Source organism: Benincasa hispida, chromosome 9 (assembly GCF_009727055.1).
Source record: "Benincasa hispida cultivar B227 chromosome 9, ASM972705v1, whole genome shotgun sequence".
Classification (NCBI taxonomy): Eukaryota; Viridiplantae; Streptophyta; class Magnoliopsida; order Cucurbitales; family Cucurbitaceae; genus Benincasa; species Benincasa hispida.
Window position 1 is genome coordinate 9,762,433 of NC_052357.1, and position 12,830 is coordinate 9,775,262.

Genomic DNA, 12,830 nt, shown 5'->3' on the forward strand with positions numbered 1-12,830 from the left:
GTATTATGATATGTATACAAATTTCGATCGTTGTGATATTTTATTACCTAAATGGTATATATGATATATATATTGTGATGTAAATAAAATTTATGAAGATTTATATAGTATAATGGTTTATACTAGGATTTATGTCAAACATTGAGTTAATCTCTAATTTATAAACTGTAGTATATTTCATATATTTGTTAAAATATTTTCAAATACCTAACAAATGTTCTAAGGTATAATTAAAATAACCATGAATCCATTAAAAAAATCAATAAGTCGATTACGTGAAAACAAACATAAATAGAAAATAAAATGTCATTAAATGCATTTTTTTCAAATTGAAAAATAGGAAAAAATTACAATAAATGTATTTTCTCTCTCCAATTAAAAATGAAAAAAAAATTATATTAAATGTATTTTCTCTCTCTATAATAAATGTATTTTCTCTCTTCATTATTAAGGTAGCTTAAATATATATAAAAATCAAATATAAATGCCAACAAGAGCGTAGCTCAACTAGCATAGTGCTTGTACTATTGACCTCGACGTCTGAGGTTCGATTTTAAGGGATTTAATGCTATTTTCGGACAAAAATACCCCTTATGGGGGGCGGCTGGAGAGAGAAAATGCATTTATGATCCTATTTTTCACTTAACGTATTTGATGTATCAAACAATTGATTTTTCTGACGAATTCATGGTTATTTTAAATACATCTTAGACCATTTTTAAATGTTTTGCAAATATTTTAACTAATATATGAAATATACTGCATTATATAAATCAGAAATTGACTAAATGTTCAACATAAATCCCAATATATATTGTAAATTTTTATATCGCATTATATATAATCTCAATAAATCAAAATTTAACAACAACTCTCTAAGAGAAGTGTAATTCATACTTAATTTAACAACTTCAATATACCATAATATATCACAATATATCATAAATCTCATTTATATCATAGTATATATCATACATGTCATATTTTCAAATAACCAAAGGTATATACGAATAAATATATCAGATTATATCTATATATATATTTATATATGTATCTATATATCTATATATCTATATATATCCACACGCGCGCGCACAGATATATATGTTTGAAGTCAAACTCGGGACCAAAAATCACATTAATTTCAAATGAAAAAAAAATCTCAACTAATTAAGAATATATAATAAGTGCATTTAAAGCTTAAATGGAATTTATTGAGATTTCTAATTAATTTAATGGAATTTATGATATATACTGTGATATAAATGAAATTTATGATATATACTATGATTTATGTTGAATGTTGAGTGATTTATATACTACGATATATTGAAATTGTTAAATTAATTTTGATTTATACTTCTGTTAGGGAATGTTAAATTTTGATTTATTGGGATTATACATACTATGATATAAAAGAAATTTACGATATATATTGAGATTAATGTTGAATATTGAGTCAATTTCTTATTTATATTTGTGGTATATTTCATATATTGATTAGAATATTTACAAACATTTAAAACAATGTTTTAAGATATATTTAAAATAACTCCATCAGAAAACCAATTGGTTGTTATATCTAAACCTGTTAAATAAAAAATAGAAACATATTAAATGTATTATCTCTCTCTAAATGAAAATGAGAAGAAATTTCAAGTAATTAATAGAATATAATGAATGAATTTTTTTTTCTCTAACATTGAAGAATGTTTCGTAAATATTGGAAAAGTATCATAAATGTATTTTTTCTCTCAAACCGTCTACCATATAGAGTATAATGTTAGGTTGGGGACTAAAAAGTAATTGAGTCCTAATTTTTGTGTAATTAATCAATCTACTTAAATATTTGTAAAAATAATAGAAAAGATTGACATAATTGAAATATATATTATGTATTGTTATCTCTTCCTAAAATATGGGACATTTCTTTAGGCGTTATACGTACAAACCTCATTACTGTAACCCACGATTCAATGACCCAGCTAGAAAGAATGAGTTGGGTTATGCCTTATAAAATGGGCTGGACTGACCCAAGCTGAAACAGATGTTTAGGCCCATAAACTGTGTACTGGGCCGAGGTTCCGGTATAGGCCAGACCCGGTTCAATGATAAACTGACACGTCGTACGCTTTTCCACTGCGCAGGCACTTGAAGCCTTTTCCCTCTCGGTCACCGTCGCGATCTCTCTCTCTCCTTTCCTCCCGCGTTGAAATTACCCTGATAACGGAATTTCACGACCAGGCGGTTCTATTGCGAGATATCTCTTGTTATGCTCACTTCGGCGATTGGTACATTCATCTGAATTTTTGGTTGTATTTCTCTCTCTACGGCTCTTCCTTTATTGTCGAGATCGGCGTTCTAGGGTTGCATCTTTGCCTGTTTCGGTCGTGGTTTTGAGTTCGGTGGTGTGTGGTTTGAGGAGTAAACTAGGGTTTTGCCGTTCTTGTGGATTTATGAGGAGAATTTTGGTCTCTGTTTGGGGTTTTGAGGGTAAGATGATTCTTGAAGGATGAACGATGCCGGTACTGCGTAGCGGAGTGCGCAGGGGCCGGGCAAAGGAGCAGAAAGACGTGTTGAGTCCGATCGAACCGGAAGGGGAGGCCATTGCAACGAGAACAAGGAGGAGGAGGAGGAAGGCAGCGGCAGCAGTAGAAGTGGTGCCTAATACTAACGAGAAACAATTGCAAGAAAGAAACGATCAGCAGCAGCCACCGGTCGATGATAAGGTAGCTGCTGTGATAGCGACTCAGGAGGAGCGTTGGGTGTCAAAGGAAGATTTTCGTGTCAGAGGTGGAGACCAGCTTGGTATTGGTGAGGTAGGAGGCGCTGCCGGTGGAGCTAAGAAGGAAGAAATAGGGGAGAAGAAAATGAATGATCGCGACAGTGGAGCAGGAAGCAATGATAAAGCTCACGCCGTTGAAGAAGAGGGAAGCACAACACCGCTTCCTGAAAAGGTTAGTACTTATACAGCTGCAGTTTTGAGTTAAAAATGCGGACTGGGTACGATGTTTGCTGCATGCATTGATTTCTCTGCGGGTTAATGTTGCATTAAGTGTTTTGTAGTGGATGGACGATTATGTATTGGAACAGACACTCCAATCGAAAATGCGTAAATGGTCCATATTTCACTCAATTTAGGAGCCATATTATTTTACAATCTCAATTTTGTTATATGATGTCTCGTGATAGTGGATTTCATGGGAAAATGTTTCGACACAATGCTCGGTAAAAAAAAGTCGTCTCTCTATTTCCTCATAACCAATATGGAGTTGAAGCTCGAACACTTGGGGTTCCGTATAGAGTTCTGATAGTTTCTAAATTTAATTACCATTAGGGCTTTCTGGAGCGCTATATATCCTTTAAGAATTAAGAAAGTTAGTGTCCATACTATTTCATTTGATGCTGGATTATGGAGATAATCTTGGTCACTAACGTATGTTATGTGGCAATTGAGTTATGCTCACTTGGGCAAGTAACGGTAGATAATTAATTTAGTTGTTTCACTATTTTTTACTTGTTAATTTTAGCTTGTTAGTTATCTTTATATCATGTTTGGAAAATTTTCCATAATTTAGATATGTAATATGCCAACCAATTTTTTGTCGGCTCATCTCTGATCATATCCTACTGACAAGGTTGAATGTAGTCATTTGGCAGCTGCAATGTTCCATGAGCTCTCTCGAGTTTTATTGAAGTGGATATTCCACATTACTTTCCATTTCAGTCATTAGCATTCATCATGCTTCTATTAATAGTCTGGATTTCAACACTAATGTGCATTTTCATCCACCTTGCCATCCTTAGGACGTCATTACTTTACCAGCTTGAGAAATATCGAACATGGTCAAATAGTGTACTGTTTCGTGCTTGTGCTAATTTTTTCTCTGCAAGACAGTCTTCTGGCTTCTCGTAGAATGTGCTTTGGTCTTTTCGCGTTGTAATTTTAAATGTATAGTTTTAGCTTCTTTCGTTCATTCTTTCGTTTCTTTTTATTTATTTATTTTTTTATAAATAATGTAGCAATGGTATGGCAAAGTCAGAGTTTATGGTCTCTGCTTTTTTAGAAAAGTTTTTTTTTTTTTTTTTTTTTTTTTTTTTTTTTTTTTTTTTTTAATTAGGAGGAGCTTCATTTGTTGTTAGCTCATAATAAATTTTCTCCCTAAAAAATACTGCAGATTCAGGTGGGTGGTTCCCCACTCTACAGGATAGATAGAAAGCTGGGTAAAGGTGGATTTGGACAGGTTTATGTTGGACGGCGGGCTTCCACTGTTAATACAAATGAGAGAACTGGCCCTGGTGCTGTGGAGGTAAGCATCGGAATTTCGATTCACATATAAGTTCTCACCCTTCTCTCTCCCTCTCCCTGCATGTGTTACAATGAACAAAATTTCTTATATTTAGGTGGCTTTGAAATTTGAGCATAGAAGTAGCAAGGGATGTAATTATGGACCACCTTATGAATGGCAAGTTTACAAGTGAGTGGTTCTATAATCTCTCTTCATCGATTCTTCTTTATTTCTTTTTTTGGTGATTCTTATACTACATCAATCCCACAGTACTCTTGGTGGTAGTCATGGTGTACCCCGGGTGCATTACAAGGGCAGACAAGGTGACTACTATATTATGGTATGTTATTTGTTTCTCTCTGGCTTTCCTTTTGGTTACATCTTCATTGTTTTGAAGGCCATATTTTCTGGTCTTTACACGTAACTTTAATGTTTCAGGTTATGGATATGCTGGGGCCAAGCTTGTGGGACGTCTGGAATAATAATGCTCACACGTGAGTAACAAGGAATCGTTTCTCAACTTTCCTTTGAACCTTGTTTAGTATTAATTTTTCTTTTCTTATTTCAGAATGTCTGTTGAAATGGTTGCATGCATTGCAATTGAAGCAATATCCATATTGGAAAAGATGCACTCTCGCGGGTAAGGGTGCCAACATGTCTCACTTTTGCAAATCTTGTTTTTATTATTTATATACCTAATTTCTAATTATTTCTCTGTTAGGTATATTCACGGTGATGTCAAACCTGAAAATTTTCTGCTTGGTCCTTCAGGGACCCCGGATGAAAAAAAGTTGTTTCTGGTTGATCTTGGCTTAGGTATAGTAGGACTTGCATCTTTTGTGATTTAATATTCGTTTTGCAGCATGTTACATTACTCTACGTTTTTATCATTTTCAGCAACTAGATGGCGCGATGGTTCTGGCCAGCACGTTGAATATGATCAGAGACCTGATGTATTCAGGTGCACCTTTGTCTTGTTTTTACTTTATACATTTCTCTTTCTTTTCCATCCTCAAGTTTTTGTCTTCCTGATACTCTGTTATTTATAGTCTTGGTTCATTTGTGTTCTGCTTTGACAGAGGAACAGTGCGCTATGCTAGTGTACATGCCCATTTAGGGAGGACCGGTAGCCGGAGAGATGATCTAGAATCTCTTGCCTACACACTAGTTTTCCTTCTTCGGGGTCGTCTTCCATGGCAAGGATATCAGGTTGACCCTTTCTTAAGCTGGATGGTCTGTTATGCCCTGTATATAGTTTTCTTTATAATGATGATGTTTGTTTCTTTTTTTTTTTTTTTTTTGCTTTTTTTGGGAATATACACACACACACACACATGTAAGACTTAACCGCAATGCTGGTTTCAGGGAGAGAACAAAGGATTCCTTGTTTGCAAGAAGAAGATGGCTACTTCTCCGGAGACTTTATGTTGCTTTTGTCCAAAGCAGCCCTTCAAACAGTTTGTTGAATATGTAGTGAACTTGAAGTTTGATGAAGAACCTAATATGCAAAATAATATTCACTTTTTTGATGGAATCATTGGCCTAAATCCTGATATTAGGCAATAAATACAGATGGTGCTCAAAAGGTATGACATAGCATAAGCGCACGTAAATGAACGTAGGCAACCCCCCCCCCCCCCCAAACAAAGATAAATTTGGCGTGGGCAAGGATCGATCGATCTATCTTACTGAATCTCGTTCTTCTGAAGCTCATTTGTCAGGTGGGACATAAGCGAGGCAGATTGACTTTGGAGGAAGAGGATGATGAACAGCCAAAGAAGAAGGTTCGTATGGGCATGCCTGCAACACAATGGATCAGTGTTTATAATGCTCGGCGGCCTATGAAGCAAAGGTATTCATGCATTAAATGATAGATTGTGCTTTTATCCTCATTTAGATAAATTAACTATTCATAGATTAGACCCCATGTTTCCTTCTGGGTTGCTACATAATTCTGAAATGCTATATACTGTGTCATTTACAAGTGGTTGTAAGATTGATCTAACTGTTTGAAATAATGAATTATTTTGCTGTGTAGGTATCACTATAATGTAGCTGATGCAAGGCTTGCTCAGCATATCGAGAAAGGGAATGAGGATGGCTTGTTTATAAGTAGTGTAGCCTCATGTCAAAATTTATGGGCCTTGATAATGGATGCTGGCACTGGGTTTTCATCACAAGTTTATGAACTTTCACCCCATTTTCTTCACAAGGTAACTGTTTTTTTCCCCCTCAGAATGACATCTATAATTCTTTTACTGTCACCAACTTACTTTATCTCATTTTCACCTTTAAACCTATGGGTCCAATGTGTATGTTGGGTTAGAAGTCAGTTATTGATGACTTGGTTGTGACTGAAGGAATGGATCATGGAGCAATGGGAAAAGAACTATTACATCACAGCAGTAGCCGGAGTCATCAATGGGAGCTCATTGGTCGTAATGTCAAAGGGTCGGTTAGAATATTTTACCATCTTCAGTTTTATGGTTCTCTGGATTTTATTATTATTATTATTTTTTTAAAAAAAGTTAATCGAATCTCAATTTAATGATTCCAGGCACACAGTACTTGCAACAGTCATATAAAGTCAGTGATTCTTTTCCATTCAAATGGATAAACAAAAAGTGGAGGGAGGGATTCTTTGTAACGGCAATGGCCACCTCGGGAAGTAGGTGGGGCGTTGTTATGTCCCGTGGTGCAGGATTTTCCGATCAGGTTACTTTTTGTATCTTGAAAAAATTATGTCGTCTACACGGTAATACAAAAGTACACGGAGTAATTGACAGGGTTCTTAAATTTCAGGTGGTTGAATTGGATTTCTTATACCCGAGTGAAGGTATTCATCGACGATGGGACTGCGGATATCGAATCACTGCAACTGCAGCAACCAGTGACCAAGCAGCCTTGGTTCTTAGCGTGCCGAGGCGAAAACCCACTGATGAAACACAAGAGACTCTCCGAACATCTGCATTTCCGAGCACCCATGTCAAGGTATAGGACTCTAAACCTGTGAAAACGTGATGAGTGTTCTGCTTCTTGTTAAATTATCTAAATCTGTTGTCATTCCTACTGCAGGAGAAATGGGCAAAGAATCTTTATATTGCATCCGTATGTTATGGAAGAACAGTTTCGTGATCTTCTATATCCGTTCTAACAAAAACAAAAAAAGACACATGGAGAGAGCCGAGCTTAGAATTGCTTTTGATGACCTAGTCAAATTAAATGTAATTAAGTTATTATCTGTTAGAATGTTTGTGAATTATGCCATTTATAGAAAAATATGCCCCATTTGTCGGCCAACGATAACTTGGTTTCAAATCTCGCCCCCTCCCAAGTGAAGATAATACACGCATTCTCATCTGAAGACAAAGTATAAGGAAAATAAAACAAGTACCTCTGAATTTTTGATCCACAGGATTTCAGTTTGTGGTTCTCTATGTTGAAAAATTGAACCACTTGATTGATTAATTTTCAGGAAGCAGGGCCACTCTTGTTCTTCACTTTTTAAGTGGCCCCAGGCTCCAAACAGGTTTCAATGGCCGGTTCACCCTTCTAAATGAGAACATATATATCCTTTTTGTGGCCAGGCAGGTAGGTTACATAAGAATTACTAATAGTTCTAAGCGACAACGCCTTCTAAATTTCAAAGGATGAAGATTCGGGATTTCCATATATAACATTAAATTTGGTCTGAATTGTACGCCGAAGGCCTGCAGCACAATCTCCCCAAATGCACTTTTTCCTAAGCAAAAAAGGCAGCATAAGAATCTCTTGAGTATTCGCTTCAATGAAGTAAAGTTGGACAAATTTCTATTGGTTGCCATTCTACCTCATAGTCATCATGGTCATAGCGTACGACAAATATGCATCGACAACCCCCAATATCGTGTAGCCGCCTCTGAATTTCCACAACATATGCATCAAAGTAGAGCGCATGATCTTGTCCTTCCTGTTTAAATAAGCCATAAAAAAACTATCCAAGGTAAGGTTACATGATCTGAAACATTTGTGGCACTAAGGAACTTCTTTCTCCTTATATATTATGTTCATTTTAGTTTTCTTATAATAATAATAATAATAACTAATGAGCAATTGTAGTTCAGTACAAAACTTTTCTTGTAGCCAGTCTATTTGTTGCTTGAAACATTTGCATCAATTTGGGAGGAGAAAATTTGGAAAAATTTCTACAAGGGTCACACCTGAAGACATTTTCTCCTCTTCAGCTTTAAGGGGCTTTGTTTCTCTCTTTCCCTTTTTTTTTTTTTTTTTTTCTCTGGCTTTGGTTTTCTAGTCAGCTATTATTTGGCTCGTCTGTTTTGTTTTGTGGCAGTTCCAATCCAGTATTGGTTTTCTTTGATTTCTCGTAAGCAGCTTGCTTTAGTCCTTGTATTCTTCCTTGTGCTTTTTTTTTTTTTTTTCGACTTCCATAGACACGTAGTGATAAGTCACGTCTCTCGTTTCCTAATTCTTGTTTCTCTTTTTTAAGATAATTCTTTCGGGTTATATGTCATCATTTTTAGTTTTAACAATTTCGCACTTTTTCTCTATTAGTGTTTTTATTTATAAAAAATTCTTGTGGTACATTTTCTTTAAAAAAACTTGGTTTGATAAACATCTTAGGTTTCTTGTTTCTTAATTTCAAGGAAACGTTTTTTAAAAAATAGGGGCCAAATTTATTTTTTATTTTCCATCTTTTAAATATTTTATTCATTTTCCTTATTAATTTTGCTATTTAAAAAATTGGTGGAGCTGAAGTATTATGATTTGTTTTATTTTTGGATTAGAATTTAATCTCGACAATAGTGTTAGAGCAGTATATAGTATTATAAATTTTGGGTAACATGCATGTTTATATAGGTTTCTTCAATTTTGAATATTTTAGTACATTTGGAGCACTTGAGGTAGATATATATCGAAATATTGATTGAGTGATAAAGAGGTAAGCACACCCTTTAAATATTTTAATACCAATATTTAACATAATATATGAATTAAGTTTACGATTTGTCGACATCAATTTAAGATGAATGTACTCAAGTGAATAATATAAATATTGCATCAAATTTAAGAAACATTTGAAAGATAAACCAATAACTGTATTTTGTTGTAGAAAGATCTTTTTTGTCGTTCAGAGACTGTCATTCGTCATTTAATATCTGCATCATATAGATTTTTTAACAATTATATTTGCATTTGATAATGTAAATGTTTATAATTAGATGTTATACGTGTTATTAATGTACGTTATTATTTAACGTAATTAAATTGGTATTTAAGAATAAGAGAAAAGGTAATTAAATTGTATTTAAACTATAGAATAAGAGAAAAGGTAATTAAATTGTATTTAAACTATAGAATAAGAGAAAAGGTAAGGGGAAAAAAAATTACAACAAACGAGAAACAAAAAATAGTTATCAAACAAGTTTCTGTTTTTGTTTTTTTTTTTTAATGAAACAACAAGCAAAAATAGTTAACAAACATATTCTTGTTTCTAGTTCTTAAAAAATAAGAAACACAAAACAAGAAACACAAAACACAAAACAAAAAATGGGAACGTTATCAAACAGCCCCTTCTTTTCCGTTCTCACAGACCTATTGAGTTCTATTACCTTTTTCTTCCTTTTCATATATCAATAAAATAATAAAAAATAAATAAATAAAACTGGGAACATAGAATTACCCGGTAACATAACACAAGATCTCCAACTTTCACTCTGTAACACTCTGAAGATTCCAAAGGTATGGACCGATCACGCACTCCTCTAGCAACATTAACCCACTCATCCTCATCCTTTCCAAAGCCAGCATATCGAACTCGAGCATCCTGTGAAGTTGTTCCAATGCAATAGCATAAAAAGCACAACAGATCATGAGGCTTTTCTCTTCAACGTCTAAACATTTGCTGACTTTTTTCCGGTGTTTTCATAATGATAAACCATAGAGAGTGGTGACTTATTTTGTGCATTTGCAACCTACAGCAACAGTCTAAAGAAGTATATGAATTGTGTGGGAAAAATCTTACTAGTTCTCCATGGCAATTAACTCGGTAACTGAGGAAGGAAGCAACGTCATACCTAAGGAATCAAAAGAAAAATAGTAAGATTTCTCAATTCAATATCAAAAAACACGAGTCTTAATCAAAACTGATTATGCAGTAACAGTGCTTGCTGAAAGCAGGGTAATGTGAATCTTCAAATATCAATGGCTTTTCTGTAAACCATCATGTTGATACTTGAACAGACCAAGCCTTTAAAAACATCTTCTCATAAGATAATGATATATATATGATAGGTCCATTATCTATGTCATTGCCCATATACCATACATCAACAAAAGTAAAGGATACATCTCCATGATGACACTGACTGTACATAGAGCAAGATAACACAACATAAACATTATGGGTTAGTCGAAGCAGGAAATAGTGCTAAAGCTTTTAATGGTTTGGACATGTATAGCACCCAACAGCATCCATGAAACATCAACTTTACACTGGTATCAGGGTAAGAAAATTGAGTATAAAACTCCATGAAGATGATAAAAATCAAAGACCGATTATTAACACATTTGTACCAGAGTTAGCATGTAAATATCATTGCAGTCAACTTTCAACCATTTTTTCAACTTTTTTTTTCTTCCAACTCTGTGGAGCTAAATAACCCAAATCCCAACTATCGCAACGCCTTCTTAAAGGATCTGAACTGAATGTCAGTCGGCACATCATTATCAAGGGTGTAACATCCTGAATGACTGCAAGTGATAGATGTCTGAGAAGTTAGCATTGTTTATAGGGAGATTTGTCTTCCACTAGTTATTCCAAGTGTAAAATGAAAATAAACTCAAGGCACTTGTACAATGCTAGCTAGGATTATGGGTAGCTTAATTGAGGTGCTACATCTGATTTCATTTGGGAGAACTCATCGTCTACCTATGAATTCCAGTGGATTCAAGATGTCATTTACAGATTAAAATCCATGGAAGTTGTGCTTGTATAAATACGAACATATGATTCCCTCACAGATCAAGCTAACAGTTCTGTATTCTCTGCTCTATATTTTTCTCACCAGGCATGGTCTCTTGACGAAAAGGCTTCAAATGCTAATTCTGAAAGATCAGTTGCCTTGCCTGCGTTAAATTTCAAGTAATAATATTACAAAAGGTTAATAGTTTAATTTGGAACGACACAGATTTTAAGTTTTCCAACACACATAAAAAGTGAAAATTACTCCAGAACTGCAAATTATAGTATCTTGGACAAAGCCTGGATCATGCAAGGACACACTGCAGTTTTCACTTTTCAGTTCACAATGAAGAAATTCTAAATGTACTCGGTATTCAATGCAAGAAGCACTAACCAGAATTACTGCGATCCACAACTCTACTAAGCTTAGACTAACATGCTTCAGGACTATGGATCTTTCCACTCAAAATCTCTTGATAAAAGACGATTATCTAAGCACGACTAAATCTCCAATCATCGTGCACGCAGCTACTTAGTAATTCTAGGCACGAATGAGTTACCAATCACTGTGCAGCCCCTCCCTCTACCAGCCTAGTATCGTGCAATAGAATAAAAGAAAACCATCGTAGAGAAAATATATATAAAGCTACATATATACCAATAGTTGCAGCAACTGGTTGCTGCATTGGCAGTGCAAAGGAGAACTTCAGATAGAATTTCTAAGACTCGTCAGCTAATAATGCGGAATTTACCTTTGAATTCAGGTGGTTCAGACGAAGGCGCGTCAGTTAAAAAATCACTCTCCGAATGATAAAGCAAAAGTTTGGGTGGCGGAGTCGGAGGTGGAGGTGATGGCGGAGGTGGAAGTGGAGGTGGCGGTGGAGGCCGAGCTTTTTTACAACTAGTTAGCAATTCCATTTTCCGATTCTCAAACCAGCCATGCACCTAGGGCACATAAGAATGACCACATATCAATAAAACAATGAACAAGTGGAATGTGTATAAGGAAAAGTCGAATACCTGTTCCGCAGTGACGGGAGATTTTCCAGCGCGCCACGGAGAGCAACTGCAAGAAAGGTCGAACATGAGAAAGAAAGATACGATGACTGATAGCACAAATACTGGTTCGAAGAAGCGATCGAAGCTCTTAGAAAATTTATCTCTATAACCTGAAATGAAGTGCGACATCTTGGAAAAACTCTTGACCAAGTGTTTGATCTCCAGAGTCCTTTAAGATATTATCCATCTCCACAATCTGCAAAATTAACGGCAGAATGTGTCGAAATACAGAATCGAAATCGGTAATTACAAAACAGAAAATGCTGTAATGAATTTCTGCACATAACTCGAACAGGGAAACTAAACTCGGAAGCGTCGATTGAAAGATATGAATTCAAGCATAACATAAGAACTTGCCTCAGCTAGTGTGAATTCGAATGGAGAATCATCTAATACGCTTGACGAATTTCGATAATCCATCGGCAAAAACAGAAGAAATTATGCAAAAGCGCAGAAAGAGGAAGTGATTGGAAGTGAGAGGTCCGCTTGTTGGGGTTGAGAACTTTGCTCATGGGCAACAA

General features: G+C 35.1%; 2 protein-coding genes across 2 annotated transcripts; one reads left to right on the plus strand and one right to left on the minus strand.

The window, feature by feature from the left end:
- Positions 1-2,136: 2,136 nt before the first annotated feature.
- On the plus strand, positions 2,137-7,592 carry LOC120085823 (casein kinase 1-like protein HD16). Its single transcript, XM_039042034.1, is given in 17 exon segments — positions 2,137-2,957; positions 4,179-4,310; positions 4,405-4,478; positions 4,560-4,629; positions 4,728-4,783; positions 4,858-4,929; positions 5,011-5,105; positions 5,187-5,250; positions 5,369-5,498; positions 5,655-5,847; positions 5,850-5,875; positions 6,011-6,141; positions 6,328-6,502; positions 6,650-6,740; positions 6,847-7,004; positions 7,092-7,280; positions 7,365-7,592. Coding segments are annotated over 17 exon segments (2,154 nt in total). The 5' UTR covers positions 2,137-2,519; the 3' UTR covers positions 7,425-7,592.
- A 70-nt stretch (positions 7,593-7,662) lies between these two features.
- LOC120085824 (protein SAWADEE HOMEODOMAIN HOMOLOG 1-like) lies at positions 7,663-12,830 on the minus strand. Its single transcript, XM_039042035.1, has 9 exons — positions 12,667-12,830; positions 12,420-12,505; positions 12,271-12,316; positions 12,003-12,195; positions 11,354-11,414; positions 10,312-10,363; positions 9,970-10,113; positions 8,119-8,238; positions 7,663-8,031 (listed from the first exon to the last, which is right to left on the minus strand). Exons 1-9 carry the CDS (start codon positions 12,727-12,729, stop codon positions 7,969-7,971), a joined length of 828 nt encoding a protein of 275 aa, XP_038897963.1. The 5' UTR covers positions 12,730-12,830; the 3' UTR covers positions 7,663-7,968.